Here is a 23,278-nt window from a genome sequence, read left to right on the forward strand (position 1 = left end):
TCCACTATTTTCCATCATCAACATTCCATATAAACTCAGAAGACTCGTGTAGGTTCACTGGTGGTTCTGGATAGTAAATAAAATGTCTATATTTGTGCTGTAGTCATGGCGACCCCTGGTTCCTATCAGCACCACTGTAAAGACATCTGAACCATTTCACACCAAACCACTCTGAATCACTCTGATTACATCTCAACCCCTGAATCAGGACTGACTGGTTTTCTCCAGGTTGCCTTCAGTGCTCCGTGGAGGTGAGGTGGAGGTGGAAGCGGAGGCTCCAGCATTAGTTCCTGAACACTGCAGCTCCTCTCGGATGGTGTTGAGCTCCACTAAGCCTTCGTGCAGCTGGTCGGCCACCTCCCGGATCTTGGCTGCGAATTCCGACTTGGCTCCTTTCCTGAGCTCCTGCGAGTCTTTGGCCACGAAGTAGATGTCCATGCCCACGAAGAGCCCTGTGAGCACGCCGGTGGCCATGCTGGCGATCTGGACCGCTCGGGCCGCCGTGCTGCCCGCAACGTTGGCGATCTGCACCACCCGCATGATCTCGTTGGCGTTGATGAGGACGGCCTTGCTGGCCATGGCGCCATCCTCGTAGACGCCGTTGAGGCCTGGGAAGTCTCGGTTGTAGGCCTGCTTCTTCACCCTCAGCAGATTGAACTGCCGCAGGTTCTCAATGCCCTGCTTGATGAACTTCATGCACTTGTTGATGTCGGCCATCTTGCTCTGGTAGTCCTCCACGATCCGCTCCACCTTCTTGCGGTCCTGAGAGTTGTTGACCGCGTTGGAGATCCCGGCGGACGCAGAGGTCAGGCCACCGGCAGCCGCCACCCCCAGGCCCACTGCCGTGACGATAAGAGATGTTCCCATGGTAACCGGTGCCAAGGCGAGGCCGGTGATGGTTGCCACGCCACCCACAGCGCTGGTGGAGCCACCGGTGATCTGGGCCACTTTGGTCCTCCAGTTGAATCGGTCCAGGCCGTCAGCAATGGCCCTCAGGTCAATGACGTGCTGCCAAAGGCCTTCGGCTCGCTCTGAGAACAGCTGGTTGAAGACGCGGATGCCCCTCTGCACCTTCTCCGCCGTCACCGCAAACGCTCTAAGAACAGAACAAACTCAGCGCTCAACTAATAATAATAAACTAATAATAATAGCTCAGAATATTAATAAAGCACCTTACTTAAATACATTTAATGCAGCTTAAACTTGTTTATGAACGACGAGCAACCAAAAAACATAGACAAAAGAAGGTGGAGTGGAGCAGAAGGAGAATGCTAAGTAAATTAATATCTGCCCAAAAATCTAATTAAAATGTTTTCCCCTTGTACCACAAATTCATTCAACGAGCCAAAACATGCTGGGTGTCTGAAGTTTCCTTCCTGTATGTATTCAGTTTTGCACTGCAGCTATGAGGATAATGTAGCTAACAAGTAATGGAAGCTTATACTGCACCGATTAGCATCATGCTAACCGCACGCTTTGCTTCAAACTGTGTTGAGTTCCTAATTAATCTAAAGTAGACTTGATTTTGTGTAGATTAGGGCTATAAAATAAATACAGGCCTAGTTTTGCACTGGAAACACAAGGCTAATGTTGCTATAAGATATTTCAGATAAACAACTTCTGTCGCTGTGATTATGATATTAATAACGTAAGATCTAATAATGAAGTCGTTATCACAAGAAAACAGAGTAAATAAATTCTGTGACTCTTTGGCCTTTTAAGGGTTCAGTGCTTCTAACTTGACCCGTGTCTGTTTTGTCCGTTCTTTGGTTCCGTTTTATCTTCACAGTTTCAGTGCAAAACTAAAGAAGCCACTTCAGACTCCAGCCATGTCTCGGCTTATTTGACTTTCGGCTGAACGTCTCCTTTAAGTACGACAGTCATCGGGACCCCATGAGCTCACTTGGCCTCCTCCTTCTCTGTCATGTCTTCATTTCTCGGCATCTGCTCCCACTCTGAACGACACAAGAGAGTGACGGTTACTCATTCTGGGTATTTATAACATTAACGCTGTTGTTCGGTGTTTTGTGGCGCATTAAAATACAGCATGTGACTCACGCGTGACTGTGCTCCACCACTCCATCAGGCCCTCCAGGTCCTGTGACAGAACATAAAAACCAATCTGAGCCAGATTAAAGGAACTGGGAAAATCTGCCTTTAGTTCCAGAGCACCAGCAAGCTGGACCCTCCCTACAGGAAACACTAGAGCTCAGCTCGCTGGGTCACTCAGTCACTTTAAACTATGACTCTCTAACCACCTCCACTCTGCCTCACACTGCTTTACCTGATTTTTTACTATTATTGTCTTATTTTTTAATTATTTTATTAATTATTTGTTTGTTTATTTATTATTATTCATATTTTTATTTCAATTATGATTATTTTATTATTATTTTAGTAATTTTAATTCATTTTTAGTTTACTTTGTTGATCTTATTCTCCTTTTATTTTATTTTGGTGTGATTTGATTTTATGAACATTTACATTTTAGCAACGTTTTAATTATTGTTTTATATTTTCTACTGTATTTTTATTATTAATGTTTAATTTTTTTATACTTACCTGATTTGATGCATTTTTTGATTAAATTTACTTTTATTATTTGACATGTTCTTATATATTATCAATCCCTTTTTCCTGTATCAACTCGGCAACACTGCAAATGAGGGTCACCCTTGATGTTCTCCGAGGTTAAATAAAGGTTTGATTGATTGACTGGCTGATTGATTGATTGATTCCAACCTGAAAATAGCATTTCATATGTTGTTCATCTTGTTTTATACAACAGTGAGTTCTCGAAATTCGGAGGATCCAGGGATATTCGGAGGAAGGTTCACAGGACAGAACGTATCAGGTTCTGAACATTTGTATTGAACACAGGGGGCGATAGAGGCGATTTTTCGAAAAACCCTATTCATTCTGGCCCACAGAGAAATGGGGCTCAGACCTGGAGTTCCTAATATGGGCATAAGAGCAGCACCGACTACAGAACGACCACACGACTACAGTGGTCTATAGTTTTTCAAAAGCTCCTCCCACCTTCAAGATACATCAGAAAGGGCTTTTCCTTGTCTTTAAACTGGAAAATCTCACTCCACCACTGCAGCACCACTGAGCGAGGTGAGCAGGCAGGTGTAGCACTGGTTACGTTTGTCATTTTGGCTGGAGTGACTTTACCAAACATACTTACAGTAAAAAACTTATTTTTGGAAAAAAAACAAACCTCTTCCTCCTTGTGCGCTCTCTCCAAACGAAGATCGTTCAGCTGCTCCATGAGGGACTTCTTCTGGACATCGTTCTAGAAGAACAGAGGGACAGGAAGACTTCAGCGGCTTCAGTAAACACAACATTATCAGAGAGAGACGTGATGATGGAGTGTAATCAGATGAAATGTGAAGGTGATGGAATAAACACTTCAGTGAATTCTAAATATTAGCAGGGCTCCTGTTGTGGGTAAACAAGAGCTCGGAAGCTGTGCATCCAGGTTCTGTATGAGGAAAAGCGTTCAGATACTGCTGTGGCTGTTGTTTTGTAAACAGTGGTGCCACAGACTTCCACAAACCGAAGAGAAAGAGAAACAAAAGCAGAGAGAAAAGAGGAAACGGGAGAAATTCCCCAAATATTGACAGAAGTAGTCACAGGAGATGACTTAATATGCACAACAGGAACTCCTGAACATGCAGTAAAAGTGCTCTGCAGTGGTTTAGTGGGTGTGGTTATATTTTAGAATAGTGTTTGGTTCTTAAACCCATCTATGGTCCAGTTAAGTCCAGCACAATGTGAATTCCTTTACTGATCCTATTTCTTTTGGGCTGTCCTTATAGATCATCTACAGATAATAAAATGATTAACTGTCTGGTGAAAGATTAGGATTAGGATTAGCACCAAGCTACATGAACGGAGTGCGGATTTAGGTTTAGGATTTGGGTTGAAATTAAGCTTAGTGTTAGGGTCAGGTTTAGGATTAGACAAAATCAATTCTTTTAGATATTTAGTAAAAATTGTAATAATATTTTTTTAATTTCTGCATAATTAAGTGGTTAGTAAACAGAGATGTAAACAGAGTGGTTTGGTGTGAAACGCATCGTTCTAGATAAACGTACAGAGTCGGAACTGTTCACAGTGGTGGTGATAGGAACCAGACGTCCACCTCTAAAAGCTCCCTCACAGAAAGTTCCTACAGTAAATGGTTATGAATTCACTGCCTGATGACTGAGACACTGTTTTATGATAGTTTAGAGAACTTAAACTCCATTCATGGTGGAGGGATACATGCAGGGCGCTGTGAGGCAAAATAGTCCCCAAAGAAAACTTATTATTTCAGATTTTCCACTATTTTCCATCATCAACATTCATATAAACTCAGAAGACTCGTGTAGGTTCACTGGTGGTTCTGGATAGTAAATAAAATGTCTATATCTGTGTTGTAGTCATGGCGACCCCTGGTTCCTATCACCACCACTGTAAAGACATCTGAACCATTTCACACCAAACCACTCTGAACCTCTGTTTACACCTCACACACTCAAATGTACAGAAATTTAGAAAACTTGGTGGAATTCCCCTTTAGATGTGAGTTAAAGGCACGATAAGCATCTACAGAGCATTTTCAGCTCATATTTCAACACAAGCCATGTGTTCAGATTTTCAACACTAAGATGACTAATTACAGCGCTGTGAAAAAGTATTTGCCCCTCCTGCTGAAACACTGATTATTATAAACACTCTGAGGGTGAAGTGACTGCAGCTCTGTGGATTTAGATGAGTTTTAGATTGAGCTATTGTCCTGTTTCGGTTCTCAGTCTCTGTTACACTGAGAAGTGAAACTGTTGCTCTGTCTCGGTCAGTACAGCTCCCGCTGGACGCTGAAAGACAGTTCAGTGGTACCTCCACAGGTTCAGCTCCGGTTCCACTCCTCTTCTGAAGCGCTTTACCCTGAAATCCAACACAAAGACAAAGCATTACACAGCAGTGAGGAGTCACATCGGTACCAAGGCACAACTCCAAACTACGCTCTTAATCAGATGGCTCTTTAAGGGTTCTATAAGGAACAATAAACACTCAAAGAATGGTAAATGTGCTGTAGATTTCATGCTTCATCGGTTCTTTGCATGGTGAAATCGTTCTTCAGATTGATGGAGAATGTGCTGCATATGGTTCTATACGGAACTTCTTTTGAACATAGTTCTGTATAGCACCAAATAGCTTGACAGTGTAACAACAATTTCACCATGCGAAGAACCATGTAAGCATGAAAATGGTTCTACATAGAACTCATGGTTCTAAATAGAACCATTCCCTTTACTAAAGAATCCTTGAAGAGCTATCATTTTTACCAGTGTAGTGCATCAACTCCATCTCATCGCTGTCGGGACAAAATCTCATATCTCTGTTTTTGTTTTTTGTTTGTTTTTTAACATATTTTGTAAACACCAGCTACCTTTGCTTTGTGTTTAGTTCCACAATAAACAGACTTAGAAACAAATGACCTTAGAAATGAACTTCCATTATCAGTTAATAATGTTTTACTCCTTCTCCTGAAAGGAGAAATACGAGGTTTTGTTCAGGCAGCGATGAAATTCTATGGCCCAGTCCCATTTCACCCCTCACCCCTACCACTCAGCCCTACCCCTCACAACTGGGGTAGGGTGTCCCGATTCTTATTGCGATAGAGGGGTAGGGTGCAGTGTTAGGACTACAGAGGTTTTTCAGAGACTTTTATAATAACCATTATATTATCTTAGTTTAACGTCGTTTCAGTGTATTATGGTCCTTTTCTTCATAACAAGCATTAAAAAATCACTATTAGTATGCTAATTACCCGTTCCACCTTAAATGGTGCAGCAGTTCTGAGGCCTGAAGCGCCAGAATGTAACTGCTGCACCATTTAAGGTGGAACGGGAAAATTCGAACAAGAATCTGGTGAATATCTGACTTCAGCTTCATATCACTGAAGAATTAGGGGTGGGTGATAATAAATAACTGCCCCCTCTTTGAAGATCATATGATGCCCTAAATGTAACTAAAGCCCAGCAGTGAGGAGCTGAACTTTACCCTCCTCTGCTGTCACTGCAGACTGGCAGGGTCGCCTACAGAGCAGCGCTGGTAGCTGTTAATGAAGTGATGCTCTTTTTATTTGAGGGTCCCATTTCAGAGGGAAGATTTCAAACACTGCCCTGTAACTCAGCTCCAAGGGGCAACACTCGAAAACAAGGGGTAGGGGTTAAAATGAGAAATGGGACTGAGGCGAAGTCTGGACCAACAGAACCTCCTGATGGAGTTTTGTCAGCTACCTTTGGTGCCACATGAGGCATAAACGGATTCTTCTTCTTCTTCACGTTCTTCTTCTTCGGCTTTGTAGAGAAACAGACGAACGGGACATAAACAGAATTATTGATGCTGTTTCATGGCCTCGTCATTCCATCTAATCTGGAAAGATAATAAAAAACGCTGCTGATGTACCAGCGAGCTTTTCTCAGCGCTCTCCTGCTTGCCGTCTCTCTCCTGTTGGTTCGCAGCCTCTCCGGCTGTTTCCACACACTCCTCACTGTCATCCTGAGAGAGAGAGATGTGCACACTGTGAGAAACGATTTGATGTTTTGATTTAAAACAAATAAGTAACCTTAGTGTTTTTAGTTAAATGAACAATAATGTGGTTTATATTCTGTTAACTTATTTAAAGCTCAATGAAGTCAAAGATTCCAAGGTAACCAGGTTACTCTTTGAAGCTAAAGGGCTCACATCCTACATTTGTCATATATTTTATTATTTTCATTTGATTAATAACTTTTTCATAGTTATATGAACCAAAATCAGTCATGATTCATTACTCCAAGACATTTTCTAATCTCTCTTTATCTCTCAGAATTAAACATTACATTTAACCAGTTACACTGGAAAGATAAGAGGTCAAAAACAGTATATAAACAAAACAAAGCAAATGCAACAAACAAAGAAACATTAATAGCACGTTTTAAAGCGCTTATACTCCACATTTGTCTTGTATTTTATTTTTTCTCCACCTGTAACATTTGTGCAGTTATATGAACCCAAAACAGTCACAATTCATTTCGAAATGACCATTTTCTAACCTCTCTTCATCCCTTAGAATTAAACAGGCTGTTTTTTGTTACTGTTCCTTTAAAACGATGTATGTAAATGAACTCTGTTCTGATTGGCTGTCCTGTATTGTGCCCCAGTCTTGGTAGAAACACTTCAGTGTGAGTGGGCGGGGCTAAACTACTGTAGGCTGAATAGGCGTATATAAGTAAATGCTTTGGTTTATGTATCACAGAATCAGTGAACTGAAAACAGGCTGTTTTTGATACCGTGCCTTTAAAACTGATATATGTAAATGAGCTCTGTTCTGATTGGCTGTCCTGTATTTTACCTCAGTCTGGGCTGAAGTGGGCGGGGCTAAACAGCTGTAGACTGAATAGATATATGTAAGTGTGTTGGCTGTATAAAACAGCTTGAGATAAACGGTGAAAATATGAGCCACGTGTAAATATTTATTTATTTATTATAATCTCTGTTCATGTGGAGCTCAGAGCACTAGATCATCAACACCTGCTGTACCTCAGTGCGGTCACTGCAGGCCACAACATCCTGGTCCTCAGACTTCCAGTGCACCAGTTATAATGATAACACACCAACACACACACACACACACACACACACACACACACACCACAAACATACATACATAAATTTGAAAACGAAAATGCAAAATAAACAAACAATAAAAATACAGTTTAGGTGTGAAATTTGTAACATTGGATTAGATTTACTTTACTGTCCACAATGTATGTGTTCAAAGCCAATCCCCCTCACGTATGGACTGTGAAGTCTTAATCTAGTTTAATTTAATCTAGTCTAGTTTAATGTAACCTAATGTAATCTAGCCTAGTCTAATCTAGTCTACCCTACACTAGCGTAGTCTCATCTAATCTAGTCTACTTTAGGCTAGTTTAGTCTAATATAATCTAGAATAATCTAGTCTAGTCTACTCAAACCAACCTAGTTCAATCTACTGTAGTCTAATCATGTATAATCTAGTCTAATCATGTCTAGTCTAGTCTAATCTAAAGTAGTCTTGTCTAGTCTAGTCAATCTTATCTAGTCTAATCGGGTCTAGTTTAATCTAATCTAATCTAATCTTGTCTAGTCCAGTCCAGTCTAATCCAATCTAGTCAAATGTAGTCTTACCTAGTCTAATCTAATGTAGTGTAGTCTCCTATAATCCAGTCTAATGTAGTGTAGTCTCCTATAATCCAGTCTAATGTAGTGTAGTCTCTTATAATCTAGTCTAGGCTTATCTAGTACAGTCTAATATAATGTAGTGTAGTCTCCTATAATCTAGTCCAGGCTTATCTAGTACAGTCTAATATAATGTAGTGTAGTCTCTTATAGTCTAATCTAGTCTTGTCTAGTCCAGTGTAATTGAATCTAGTCTAAAGTAATCTAATTTTATCTAGTCTAAAATAATCTAATGTCGTCTCTTATAACCTAGTCAGGGCTAATCTAGTACAGTCTAATCTAATCTAATCTCATCTATTACAGTGTTAGCAGTACGTAACATCTGTGTGTTTAGTAGCTGTGTTTCTGCTCTGCTGCAGTAGTTAGTCTGTGTACCTCTGCTGCAGTTTCAGTTTTAGATTGCTGTTTGGGCTTCTTTAATTTCTTCGGTGCCGCCTGTAAAAACAGCCAAAACAATCGAGTTAGAAACAGCGTAGGACTGTACACAGTGTCCATTAACACACTGCAGGTTCAGTTTTACCTCAGATACGTTCTCCTCTCTCTCCGTCACTCCACTCTTTATCCGCTCATCCTCTCGCTCCTCCTGCACTCCTTCACCACCGCACTCCTGCTGCAAAGGGAGAAACACCGTCGTTTGACTGTAAAGCAAAATTTTCCACTAATAATCGAATTTGTCCAGTTGTCCCCGCCCCCTTTACCCTAAATGCAAGATCAGCCAAGACATGCCTGGTATCTTAAGTCTGTTTCTTTAGTTTTAGCACTGGAGCTACAAGGTTCATGAAGGCTTACTTTGGCCCAAACCCATTTCTTATTTTTACCCCTGCTCCTTGTTTTCGAGTGTTGCCCCTTGGAGCTGAGTTACAGGGTAGTGGTTGAAATCTTCCCTCTGAAATGGGACCCTCAAATAAAAAGAGCATCACTTCATTAACAGCTACCAGCGCTGCTCTGTAGGAGACCCTGCCAGTCTGCAGTGACAGCAGAGGAGGGTAAAGTTCAGCTCCTCACTGCTGGGCTTTAGTTACATTTAGGGAATCATATGATCTTCAAAGAGGGGGGCAATTATTTATTATCACCCACCAATAATTCTTCAGTGATATGAAGCTGAAGTCAGATATTCACCAGATTCTTGTTCCAATTTTCCCGTTCCACCTTAAATGGAGCAGCAGTTCTGTAATGCTAATGATAACTGCTGCACCATTTAAGGTGGAACAGGGAATTTAGCTAGCTAGATACCGAGACATCAGATACTACTAGCGTTTTTTTATGCTTGTTATGAAGAAAAGGATCATAATACACTGAAACGACATTAAACTAAGACAATTCGATGGTTATCGGAATTTTTAACAGTGAAAATTCTCACATTTGTGTGTTTCTTTGGTCTCTTGTTCTCCATCTTGCCAGTTTTTCTTTTTTTCTCATATCACTCTGTTTGGAGTCTCTGAAAAACCACCATTAACACTTCACCCTTCCCCTCCATCTCAACAAGAACCGGGACACCCGACCCCTAGACGAGAACACGCAAAACGGATGGGCAGGGCTGAGTGGTAGGGGTGAGGGGTGAAATAGAACTGGGCCCTGGATTCTCTTATTTGTTTTCACAACTTGCCTCAAACCATGTGGTTGTGAAACCCCACTAAAAATAAAAATAAATCTGCATTAAAAATCTGCATTTATCTGAAACTTACTGAAGGAATGAACCATTTTACTTCTCTGTACATATAAATTCCCACTCATACCCGAAAGAAATGAAAGAGATGACTGGAGGGTAAAGCCAATGCTGTACCTGATTACAGCCTCTCTCTGCTGCATTCAGTAGACTGAGACGGTATGAGATGGTATTGCTGAGCTCCTGCAAAAACATAAACATAAAAAATACAAAAATGTTAATAACTGAGCTACTGCATGTTATCACTAAGGAGGAGTATCAGTACACATCTTCTTTTACCAGTAGATATTGTTTCCTGAACTATACTTTTGTTTAAAAAACAAACAAAGTGGGCGTGGCTTGAAACAGAAATGAGAGAGAAGTGTTGGAAGTGGGTACAGTCATACGCAAAAGTTTGAACAACATTGTGAAAATAAGTGAACAAATCCTCTACAGAGAACACACTGAACCCTTGTGTCTCTCTTCTTAAACTCTCCTCTAAAGGCTCTTCATATATCATGATCCTCATATGTTTCATATCTAAATGCTCCGTTATCTTCATCACTACTTTCCAAAACCGCTGCAGCAGCTTCAGCAGCTGTAAACTCTCTGCACGCCGTTTCACACGAGTCTCCGATGTGGACTGAATGAAGAATGAAGGGTTTTCGGCGTGATGGTCAGTCCTTAGTGATTTCCTGAGTGTCCATCTGTCAGTTTCACACAGAATGTAGACGGACACACCAATCCACCAGTTCCACACGGTGAGAGGCAGATGACGTGTATCTCAGCCCCTCTTCATAGGCTCATAACTCCGGATGTGAGTCTCGTATGATCTCGAGATAAGATGGAATGGAAAGGGCGACTCTACAGATTCAGGAAGTGTCTGAACTGGATTTCTGAGCTGGATCATCACAGACACAGACACAGATATAGAGAGAGGATTTGATGCACAGGCGAGTTTGTGAACCTGAGAATTAAATAGGTAATTTTTCTGCAAATTGAATTTCTATTTATTTGCGGAGTTTAACATATTGGGAAAAAATAAAACATAAAATGTGACACAGACCATGTGCAGAAGTGTGTCTCTGTAGAGGATGTGTAACTTACTGTCACTTGGAATTTGATGCTCGAACCTTTGCACACAACAGTATATTTACTGACCGCAATGGAATATAAACTAAATTAAAAGTGCTGACATTAATAACATGCATATGGAATGTGATTCAGACAGTCTACAAATTAAAAAAATACTGCTTAGGTGTGAAATACATTAGATTTACTTCACTGACCATAATATGTGTGTTCAAAGCCGAATCCCCTGATGCACTGTATGGACTGTGAAATCTTGTCTAATTTAGTCTAATCTAGTTTAATGTAATCTAATATAATCTAGTTTAGTCTAATCTAGTCCAGTTTAACGTAATCTACTATAATCTACTCTAGTCTAATCTAGTCCAGTCTCATCTAATCTAGTCTATTTTAGCCTAGTCTAGTCTAATATAATCTATTCTAGTCTACTCAAATCAAATCTAGTTCAGTCTGTTCTAGTCCAATAATGTTTAGTCTAATCTCATCTAGTCTCATCTATTCTTGTCTAATCTAATCTAATCATGTCTAGTTTATTCTAATCTAATTTAGTCTTGTCTAGTCCAGTCTAATCTAATCTAGCCTAATGTAATCTAATCTTATCTAGTCTAAAATAATGTAGTATATTCTCTTATAACTTAATCTAGGCTAATATAGTACAGTACAAAATAATGTAGTGTAGTCTCTTATAACCTAGTCAAAGATTATCTAGTACTATCTAATCTAATCTGATCTAATATAGTCATGTCTAGTCCAGTCTGATCTAATCTAGTGTAATGTAATCCAATCTTTTATAGTCTAAAATAATGTAGCATAGTCTCTTATAACCTAGTCTAGGCTAATCTAGTCTAATCTAATCTAATCTAATCTGGTCATGTCTAGTCCAATCTAATCTAATCCATTCTAATGTAATCCAATCTTATCTAGTATAATATAATGTAGTCTATTATAACCTAGTCTAGTCTAATCTAGTACAGCCCAATCTAATCTAATCTCATTTATTACAATGTTAGCAGAACCTTGTTTTTTAATAGCTGTTTTTCTGTTCTGCTAGATTTTAGACCCAGCATGCTCACTGGCTCACTGACGCTGATTAGACTGACTGCTATTAAAATTTGGTATTGAACAACATGGAAGTGTGCTGTACTGTACTGTTCTGTACCTCCTCGGTGGGTCTGGGGGGGACGGGGGGAACGGGGGGAGTCTCATCCGCTTTGGTTTTACAGTCTGAGTCAACCTGACAAGAACACAGACACCACTGTTAGATCCTCAGCATGACTCCCACATGACCGCTGCTCTAATTCAGGCCAAATAAAAGAAGCCCTGAAAGAATCGCTGTGAGAACAGTGTGAACTCCTTTAGAGACGCTTTCAGGTCTCAGGCTCACATTTCCAGTCAAAACAGCCATAAAGTACGAGTTACTCATTTTTCAGCATCACAAAAAGTCAGAAATTTACCACAAAATTAACCAACAACTCACTCTACTCTCAGCTGTGTGAGTCAGTGAGTCACTCTTCACCTTTATTCCAGCTTCCATTCTTCTCAGGAGACTCACTTTCAGCTCCTCAAAGAATCTGCAGACACACCTCCAAAGTTCAGTCTTAGAAGCTGGTTGACGATTTTCTGAAGTAATCAAACACATTCAGTGGTGTTGAGGTCTGGACTCTGGGGTGGTCAGTCCATCGTTCAGCTTCTTTGTTTGATGTGTCCGTCTCCTTTTCTCAGTGAGGTTCTTCTTGATCAGCTACACATCCTTTCAGACCCACAGCGCTGAGTCGTCTTCTCACAGTGGAAGGATGGACAGAAACACCTGTGGATGTTTTCAGATCTGAAGCAGCTTGATTTTCTCCTCTCTCTCAGAGATGAAAGCTTTAAGTGCTGTTTATCTGATGGGGGCAGTTTTGGGGTCGACCAGCTCTTCCAGGTGGTTGTTAGGAGACACGTTTTCTCTGTAGCTTTAATCAGCTTCTTTATGCAAAATCTTGTTTTATATCTCTTCCTCTCACTTAATGGCCATTTTGAGTGGATATTAAAGAAATGAAGGGTGGTCTCTGATCTTTTTGTTCAAAGTGCAGATTCTATAATTTCTATCTAAACCACATTTGCGTTTGTAAGTAGAAGATTTTATAATTATTTAAGTTTGATGAAGAAGTGCACAGTCTTGTTGGCACTGATTACATTTTTGCCATGTTTTTTGCTGTTTTTGACACCAAACAAAAGGAAATCACTTGAACTTGACAACACTGATGTAAATGTACTTAATTACACAAACAATCTATTTAATTACATGATTGTATTTGAATACTAACTTTACAGTTCTATACTTCTCAGGACTAAATTTGTACAGTTAATTTACATACTGGGAGCTGTGCAGGAGCCGGCCTGTCTTCAGCTTCAGAGCCGCACTCCTGATTAAGAAAAAGAGGCTGTAAAAATACATCATCTATACTTTGGGAGCAGAGTGGACAGGGTTCAGCTTAAACACTGTTCCATCCAGAGTTCTGGTGTTTTTAAAGGTGCAGTGTGTAAGATTTAAGGGGCTCTATTAGCAGAAATGAATATAGTAACAAAACCATGTGTTCATCACTGTATAATCAGCTGTAACTATGAGTCGTTGTGTTTTCGTTATCTTAGACTGAGCCCTTCATATCTACTTAGGGAGCAGCTTCTCTTGCAACAGAGGCAACCGCCACCATGTTTCTACAGTAGCCCAGAATGGACAAACCAAGTACTGACTCTAGAGGGCGCCTTTCGCGTTTTTACACAGAAGTCGCAGCTTGAATTTGGTGGAGCTGTAGCTTGGGTTGGAAGACATAGAAAGAAGAAGAATCAGTGGAGCTGCTGGTGCTGCTGACCATTTTGTGTTGTGAGAAACTTGAGAACCCAAATTTTGACAAATGGAGGCTCAGACTTATTATTTAGCACAAGAAAAAGCGAGAGAGGGTGAATCCTCACCATCAAAGAAGAGAGAACATGAAGAAGCGAAATGAAATCAGGACAGACGACGGCAGAAAACCTGACGGCCACTGTAGGTTCTACTGCACGCTTGGAAAGGAAGGGGCGAGGGAGGGGGATTCAGCTGGGTGCAATCTGCAACCTCACCACTAGATGGCACTAAATCTTACACACTGCACCTTTAAACATGTAAATGTGTAGAAACGAGAAAGAAATAGTCTGACTCACTGTACCTGCTTTAAAGAGTTCTGCAGGGTGGTGGATCTCCAGGACAAGAACTGAGCACCCCAGCGTTACACCCTCCCTCCACCGATCCAACTTTAGATTCTTTTCTAGATTTCAGAATTACAACTACACCGCCATATATGGATCAGTGGACTACAGCCGTTTACAGGGCTATGCTACACCTACTTCAAAGGTTACGCTACATGTTTTCATGATTACACTACACTCATTCCCATGGTAGCTCTTATGCGTCTTTCCATGGTTATGCTAACCTTGTTTCCCTGGTTACTTTTGACCTGTTCCCATGGTTACTCTACATCTATTTACATGCTTAGACTACACTAATTTCCATGCTTACACTACACCTGTTTCAATGGTTGTGCTACCCCCATTTCCATAGTTACACTACACCCCATTCCATAGTTGTGCTACCCCCTTTTTTGTAGTTACACTACATCCATTTCCATGGTTACACTACACCTATTTTCATGGTTGCGCTACCCCAATTCCATAGTTACACAACATCCATTTCCATGGTTACACTACACCCATTTCCATGGTTACGCTTCCCCATTTCCATAGTTACACTACATCCATTTCCATGGTTACACTACACCCATTTCCATGGTTACACTACACCTATTTCCATGGTTACACTACACCTATTTCCATGGTTACACTACATCCATTTCCATGGTTACACTACATCCATTTCCATGGTAACACTACGCTCTTATATAGTTACATTACACCCATTTCCACAGTGGTGCTACACCCATTTCCAGGGTTACACCTGTATGCTACACCTTTTTCCATGCTGAGACTGCACTAATCTCCATGCCTACCATACACCTGCTTCCATAGTTGTGCTACACCCACTTCCATAGTAACACTACATCTATTTCCATGGTAACACTACACTTCTATATAGTTACACTACACCCATTTCCATAGTTGCACTACATCCATCTACAGGGTTACACTACACTCAATTCCACAGTTACGCAACACCTGTTTCCAAGGTCATACCAGCAGTACGGAGCAGAGAGAAGAAAGGAGATGTAAATTCTGTCAGCAGTGAAGTCGCTGAATTCTGTCAGCACTAACAGGAAAGTAATGTTTCCCTTTTCTGGCTACATCTCAGGTAAAAGCTGGCGTACACACACCTGTGCGGATCCTGAGTGTGTCTCTCCAGGCGGCTCTGATTTTTCCCTCTCCTGCAGAGCAGACACACACACACCCACATACACACACATACACACACAGACACACGCACACAGACACACACACACACACACACACACCCACACACACACACACCCTTCAGTTACTGTACACTCACAGCACCGGAAAAATCACCGCTGTGAAACACATGGACCCCTTCATTCACTCATCTGCCATTAATTATGATATAAACAGTGCAAGAACAACAGAAGAGCAGAGAGAAGAGAAAGAAGTCTTTCATATTCAGAGGGAGGAGGTCACCTGAGCCGAGGAGCCGAATGGATTCCTGAAAATCCACCCGAACACTCCACTCTAAAGGACAAAACGTGGAAGAAGGGTGTTGTTTAGAGAACATTCACACGCCGCTCTTAAATATTAAGGTGTCAGATGTGTTCTTTGGAGAGAGGCCATAGAAGAACCACTTCTGGTCCCTTAATCAACCTTTCTTTTAACCCCTACATTGTCAGGAACCATTGATGTGTTCAGGTTTCCATTCCTCACTGCTGTAGCTGAAGAATAACTCTATGAAGTTGCTGAATAATAAGCCTGATGTAATAAGCCTGGGAGTTTATGGGTTAAAGAACCATATTTGTAAATGACACAGGTTTGATATGAATTAAAAGCTTCCCTAGAACCTTACTTTTTTTACGAATGCGTGCTGCTGATACTCTTTACTTAAAGGGGAACTCCACCAAGTTTTTAAAAAATTCTGTATTAACTCAGTGTGTGAGATGTAATCAGAGTGACTCAGAGTGGTTTGGTGTGAAATGGTTCAGATGTCTTTACAGTGGTGGTGATAGGAACCAGGGGTCGCCATGACTACAACACAGATATAGACATTTTATTTACTATCCAGAACCACCAGTGAACCTACACGAGTCTTCTGAGTTTATATGGAATGTTGATGATGGAAAATAGTGGAAAATCTGAAAAACTTTAATTTCATTTCATTTCTCTTTGGGCACTATTTTGCCTTAGAACACCCTTCATGTATCCCTCCACCATGAATGGAATAAAATTAATTGATTACAATACATTTTAGACCAAAACCTTTTCAGAAACTATCATAAAACAGTGTCTCAGTCATCAGGCAGTGAATTCATAACCATTTCATGTAGGAACTTTCTGTGAGGGAGCTTTTAGAGGTGGACGTCTGGTTCCTATCACCACTAATAAAAGGCATAAACACTCCATCAGTATAAAGAAAGCTATAACAGTTACACTTACGTTGGTTTGGTTGGACGGATTTCCATCTCTGGCTGACGGTTCGGAGTAAACAGGTGCACTTTTCTCCTGCACAAAGAAACGACAGAGGAATAGCTTTTATTAGACTTACATCTACTTTTCCTGTTTCATGCCGCAGAGTATATTCCGAAATCAATCTGTGATTAAAACGGAACTTAGCAGCAGTGATTAGCTGTCAGTTTTCTGATGATTGTCTTATTTTCAATTGATTAATAGTGACAAGAAGTGGAGGAGGGCAATTTTGAAGTGTTTACAGGGTTTTAAAGTCTGAGTTTATGCAAAACTTTCATCTAAACTGAAAGGTAAGGATTTAGCAAGTTGACGTGACTCAACAGAGATCAATAAACTCAGATCAACTGCTTGCTACCATGTGAAGTCGTTTACATTCTAAACACCTTCCTCCAGTGAAGTTCTGCCATCTTTAAAAGCCAATTCATGGCGTGTTTATGTTCAGTTAAAGGGAAACTCCACCGTTGTTCAGAGTGGTTTGGTGTGAAACGCTCTGTTCTAGAGAAACTCACTGAGTCAGAACTGTTCACAGTGGTGGTGATGGGAACCAGACGTCCACCTCTAAAAGCTCCCTCACAGAAAGTTCCTACATGAAATGGTTATGAATTCACTGCCTGATGACTGAGACACTGTTTTATGATAGTTTTGAGAAGATTCTGACACAAACTTCATAGTATACACTCTTAAAAAGAAGGTCCAAGGGTTCTTTAGTAAAAAAAATTGACAAATTAATACTCAAAGAACGTTTTCCATGATTAAAGGGTTCTTTGCATCATTACAGCGTTCTTCAGATTGATGGAGAAGATGATTTATATAGTTCTATTTAGAGCCTTTTTGAAAACAGTTCTTCTACTGTTACAGGCTTGACATCATAAACAATAACAGAACCCTCCTTGGTGCTATATAGAACCCTTTTCAAAAAGATGCTTTACAGAACCATCTAGTACAGTCTCCATCAATCTGAAAACCCATTTAGTAATGCAAAGAACCCTTTAATCATGGAAAAGGTTCTTTGAGTGTTCATGGTTCTATATAGAGCCATTTTCTTTACTAAAGAACCACTGAAGAACCATCATTTTTAAGAGTGTATTCCATATAAACCCAGAAGACTCGTGTAGGTTCACTGGTGGTTCTGGATAGTAAATAAAATGTCTATATCTGTGTTGTAGTCATGGCGACCCCTGGTTCCTATCACCACCACTGTAAAGACATCTGAACCATTTCACACCAAACCACCCTGAATCACTCTGATTACATCTCACACACTGGATTATGGAGGAATTTAGAAAAAAAAAAAAACGTAAATTCATGTTTGTAAAATTCTGATTACTGGAGTCATTAATGGATTACTCTGTTACTAATATGATCAATAGAGACAGATCTAAATGTCATACATGCTGATGTTTGTTGCCTTTTGCACACATATTGTCATCGCATGCATATTAAAAATATTCGGCAGCCTTAGAAACGTTTCACAAGGTCTTGTGACCGTGTCCGGGCAGGAACGGCCCACTAATCTGGACGTGTTCTGTCACGCTTTAACAGCCTGGAGGCTCACAGTCCTCATAAACACGCTCAGAGACTGATCTCTCGGATACAGAAGACTGACTGACATCACATCAAACAACCACAGACACGAAGAGACACATCAGAACCGCCTCAGCTTTTGGAATGTAATCTGCATTCCTGTGGTTTCAGTTCCACATTAAAGCACATGAGAACTGAAATAAAAGAACAGCGTGTTTTCAGTTCAGGTACCAGCTGAGCCCGACAGCTTTCTGTACACTCAAACGCACGCTGTACAAAACGGCTTATCAGCTCTAACCAAAAAAATGATTTAATGTGGTAACACGCACATTAACAAGTTTTATTCAGCTCAAATAAATACTCTGAATGAAGTACTGCTTCAATTCGAGTATTCAAATTATATGTTTACATCGATCAGGCATAACATTATGACCATGTTTCTACACTCACTGTCCATTTTATCAGCTCCACTTACTATATAGGTGCACTTTGTAGTTCTACAGTTACAGACTGTAGTCCATCTGTTTCTCTGATACTTTGTTAGCCCCTTTTTACCCTGTTCTACAGTGGTCAGGACCCCCATGGACCCTCACAGAGCAGGTACTATTTGGGTGGTGGGTCATTCTCAGCACTGCAGTAACACTGACGTGGTGGTGGTGTGTTAGTGTGTGTTGCGCTGGTCTGAGTGGATCAGACACAGAAGAGCTGCTGAAGTTTTTAAACACCTCAGTGTCGCTGCTGGACTGAGAATAGTCCACCAACCAAAAATATCCAGCCAACAGCGTCCTGTGGGCAGCGTCCTGTGACCACTGATGAAGGACTAGAGGATGACCAACACAAACTGTGCAGCAGCAGATGAGCTATCGTCTCCGACTTTACATCTACAAGGTAGGAGTGTCTAATAGAGTGGACAGTGAGTGGACAGTGTTTAAAAACTCCAGCAGCACTGCTGTGTCTGATCCACTCAGACCAGCACAACACACACTAACACACCAACACCACGTCAGTGTTACTGCAGCGCTGAGAATGATCCACCACCCAAATAGTACCTGCTCTGTGAGGGTCCATGGGGGTCCTGACCACTGTAGAACAGGGTAAAAAGGGGCTAACAAAGTATCAGAGAAACAGATGGACTACAGTCTGTAACTGTAGAACTACAAAGTGCACCTATATAGTAAGTGGAGCTGATAAAATGGACAATGAGTGTAGAAACAAGGAGGTGGTCAGAATGTTATGCCTGATCGGTGTATAACGCATTATCTGTTTATATTTTGTATTTCATTACTCAGTATGTTATTACATTATTGGGTTTTATTACATTTTTGTTAAGAAATATTACATTTCTAGGCATTATTACATTACTGGGAAATTTGTTCAATATTGGGTTCTACACATTTAAAAAAGAAGGTTCTTCAAGAGTTCTTTAGTAAAAGCAATGGAACGGTTCTTCCGTTTTTTTGGTGCTGTACAGAACCATATACAGCACATTGTCCATCAATCTGAAGAACTATTTCATCATGCAGAGAACCATTTAAGCATGAAATGGTTCTAAATAGAATCATTCCCTTTAAGGAACCCTTGAAGAACCATCTCTTTAAGCGTAGTTTATAACATTTCGATTGATTGACAGATACAGTGCTAAAGCTGCTCAACTACAGGGAGACATGCAGACAGAAGCGGCAGAACCCAGTTCTAGAGTACAGAACGTGAGCGGATGGTCTTCATACCTGTGCATGCGCAGATTTTGGAGGGGGTTTGGGCGATCTCCTGAACAGGCCGCTGAGAACGCCTGAGTTATCCTGAGATGAAGCACAGCAGACACACAATAATGAGAACAAACCAAACCACAGGGAGGCGCAACGAGCAGCACTGCAGGGACGGAAGAGACTTACGCTGCTCACAGAGCGGTCAGAGGGGTCAGCGCCGCCGACCAGCAGCTCTCTGTCGACCGAGAGACTCTCCTGATTAGAACAAGCACAATAATGTGTATTAGAAACTGAAAGAAATCTGTGGGGAACACTGTGCGCTAAGAAGAACACTGAAAGGGCCATATCACGGAAAACTGAATTTTCTAGAGGTGAACGATGATATCAGAATCATATCAGTATTGGCTGATATCGGCTTTTTTAAACATCATCAGCTTTGGGCTGATGGGTAGATTTGACTGGTATTTCATAATGCATTTATTATATGAAGAGCACTGTTTAGGTGTTTTACAGCTCCACACACACAGGCAAAACCTACTACGATATGTAGGTCTGTACCTAAACGTCTGGGTAGGATGTTTTGATAGCTTAAATCATTATAAATATATATAAAGATCGCAACTGCTGAATTATGCAGAAATTTTGAAAAATTGGTGGAATTCCCCTTTAGCCCTTAGGACCCACACTTTGCGGACAAAACAGTAGGTCACTTCTAGCCTTCATAGCTTCAGAACAGTTTAAGATTCAAACATGATCCACATATCAGGACATTCAGCAGACCCGCCCCTAACGAGCAAGCATGACGTCATCGAGCTGTGATGTCAGCATCAGGGAGTAATTCGGCTCGGAAAATCACCCAAAATCCTGATATTATTGCTCTGCTTTTTGGCCTTCATATGGCCTTCAAATGACCCAAATTCATAAAGATATCAAAATTCTGTCAGGATTTACATGTCAAACAATGGCATATCTGAGCAGCCCAGGGTCTCCTGAAAATAACAACATACGGCCTGTGTGACTGTCTCATGTAAATACTTTATGATTACAATTGTAATTGACACAAAAAGTGTTAATAGACTTAAATATGTCAATACCCAAATATATGCCTTTTAGAGGTAACTAATAATAATAAATGCAATTGCAATGTTTAAACATCACTTATTGCATTAATTCTATCAATAAAAGATAATGCAGATGATCAGATGATGTGATTTAACACTATTAATCCATTAAAGGAGATCTCTGTCACTCTGACCTTTGCTTTGCTGTTTCCGAACACGCTCTCATTGTTGTTGGATCTGTTTCGGTCGGCTGTCAGTGATTCCTGCAGTAAAGATCACAGCACAGCGTTAAACTCCTTCACATAATCTCACACTGTACACAACAATCACCTGTCCAGGTAACTTACTGCTTTATCAGTGGGCCTGGGCGCCGATTTAAAAACTCCACTCAGCATTCCTCTCCTTTCCCCTGAAGGTTAAAGAGGACGAGGCTGAAACAGGTCAGCTCACACACACTATCAGGTTTCAGGCTTCAACAGCTTTAACAGCTTTAAAGGGGAATTCCACCAAGTTTTTAAAAAATTCTGTATTAACTCAGTGTGTGAGGTGTAATCAGAGAGATTCAGAGTGGTTTGGTGTGAAATGGTTCAGATGTCTTTACAGTGGTGCTGATAGGAACCAGGGGTCGCCATGACTACAACACAAATATAGACATTTTATTTACATCCAGAACCACCAGTGAACCTACACGAGTCTTCTGAGTTTATATGGAATGTTGATGATGGAAAATAGTGGAAAATCTGAAATAATAAGTTTTCTTTGGGGACTATTTTGCCTCACAGCACCCTGCATGTATCCCTCCACCATGAATGGAGTTTAAGTTCTCTAAACTATCATAAAACAGTGTCTCAGTCATCAGGCAGTGAATTCATAACCATTTCATGTAGGAACTTTCTGTGAGGGAGCTTTTAGAGGTGGACGTCTGGTTCCTATCACCACCACTGTGAACAGTTTTGACTCTGTAAGTTTCTCTAGAACGAAGTGTTCCACACCAAACCACTCTGAACCGCTCTGTTTACATCTTAACCATTTAATTATGCAGAAATTTTGAAAAATCGGTGGAGTTCCCCTTTAACAGCAGTCATACAGAGCATTCACCAAGACAGCACTGCAGGATTTAATGCCATTTTCACTGCTCTCATACTAAAAAGCTCATTCTTAAAAAAGATGGTTCCTCAAGGGTTCTTTAGTAAAGTTAACAGTTCTATTTAGAACCTTGAGTTCTATATAGAACCATTTAATGCTTAAATGGGTCTTCGTATGGTGAAATGGTTCTTCAGATTGATGGAAAATGTGCTTTAAATGGTTCTATCCAGGGTTCTGCTGGTGCTGGACTGAACACTTTTCAAAACGGTTCTATACAGAACCACAAACAACGCATTTTTCATCATGCAAAGAACCATTTAAGCACCAAATGGCTCGATATAAAACTCAGGGCTCTAAACAGAACCTTTCCTTTTACTAAAGAACCTTACTTTTTTAACACTGAAGTCTTCTTAAAGGAATTTTCCGTTCCACCTTAAACGGCGCTGCAGTTACATTCTGGTGCCTCAGGCGACAGAATGTAACCGCTGCGCCATTTAAGGTGGAACGGAAAATTGTAAAAAGAAGCTGGTGAATTAGCGTTTTTCTTGAGTCCTTGTGGGAAAGTAGGCATCTAAACCGACTCGAGAAGAGTGAATAACCTCCTCAGGTACAAATACGAACAGTTTAAATCCAGTTCAGTTCACTTCGAATCAAGTTAGAACTGTGTACCAGCAAACAAACACAACCGACACTCGTTTTCCTGAAGTAGCGGAGGAGAGAAGAGACCCGGTGTGACTCACCTCAGCCCAGACAGCCCCACACTGTCCGGAGTCGGAGTTCAATCAGATTAAGAGGAGAATAAACGACATCAAACAGTCTCTAAGTTACAGTTAACGTACAGTTACAGTTACAGCTCAGCTCCGTTCAGTTCTGGGCTGCCGATAGGCGCGGTTTGTGTATCAGCGCCCCCTACAGGCCGAGTCTCATCACTGCGCTCCACGTCACGCTACGTTCACAGCGCTCATTTGCAGAAGTAAGACTCTCCCACTGTTTATGATCCAGCAGCGCTAAAGGAATCTTTACCGAGCGTTTATTATTCTACATAAATATTTATTCATATTGAAATGTTTTTTTTTTCAGTTTCAACGTTAATTCATATTTGAATTCTCGCTCTTTTTGATGTAACATTTGTTCATTGCCATAACTTGACACGATTTTGTTTACACAATACAGTACATATTAATAAAGGATGAAGCACCAATCAGTAAAGACCTGATCAAAAAAGTAGTGATAAGTAATGTCCTGATCAA

At 40.7% G+C, this 23,278-nt stretch overlaps 1 protein-coding gene across 2 annotated transcripts; it reads right to left on the minus strand.

The window, feature by feature from the left end:
* Positions 1–75: 75 nt before the first annotated feature.
* LOC118826275 lies at positions 76–22,919 on the minus strand. 2 transcript variants are annotated; one of them, XM_036597197.1, is made up of 21 exons: positions 22,769–22,919; positions 21,290–21,351; positions 21,137–21,205; positions 20,068–20,136; positions 19,903–19,974; positions 16,622–16,687; positions 15,656–15,706; positions 15,337–15,387; positions 13,351–13,398; positions 12,153–12,227; positions 10,043–10,108; positions 8,780–8,869; positions 8,635–8,694; positions 7,579–7,626; positions 6,463–6,555; positions 6,294–6,353; positions 4,888–4,935; positions 3,224–3,298; positions 2,059–2,098; positions 1,904–1,955; positions 76–1,096 (listed from the first exon to the last, which is right to left on the minus strand). In XM_036597197.1, the coding sequence occupies exons 2-21, from the start codon at positions 21,335–21,337 to the stop codon at positions 205–207; spliced, it is 2,073 nt and encodes a 690-aa protein (XP_036453090.1). In that variant the 5' UTR covers positions 21,338–21,351; positions 22,769–22,919; the 3' UTR covers positions 76–204. The 2 variants fall into 2 exon arrangements, with proteins under 2 accessions (XP_036453090.1, XP_036453089.1); XM_036597196.1 differs by having other exon boundaries at positions 13,351–13,416.
* Positions 22,920–23,278: the final 359 nt, after the last annotated feature.

Source organism: Colossoma macropomum, unplaced genomic scaffold (genome assembly GCF_904425465.1).
Source record: "Colossoma macropomum unplaced genomic scaffold, Colossoma_macropomum, whole genome shotgun sequence".
NCBI lineage: Eukaryota > Metazoa > Chordata > Actinopteri > Characiformes > Serrasalmidae > Colossoma > Colossoma macropomum.

What these genes read in the sequence shown, in the direction of transcription:
- LOC118826275 (XM_036597196.1), bottom strand. Translation starts at nt 21,337, where the DNA reads ATGCTGAGTGGAGTTTTTAAATCGGCGCCCAGGCCCACTGATAAAGCA. An exon ending in CCTGCAGTGACCGCACTGAG is followed by an intron (nt 6,556 to 7,578) that starts GTACAGCAGGTG and finishes TCTCTCTCTCAG; the next exon opens with GATGACAGTGAGGAGTGTGT. An exon ending in TGCCTCATGTGGCACCAAAG is followed by an intron (nt 4,936 to 6,293) that starts GTAGCTGACAAA and finishes GTTGGATTTCAG; the next exon opens with GGTAAAGCGCTTCAGAAGAG.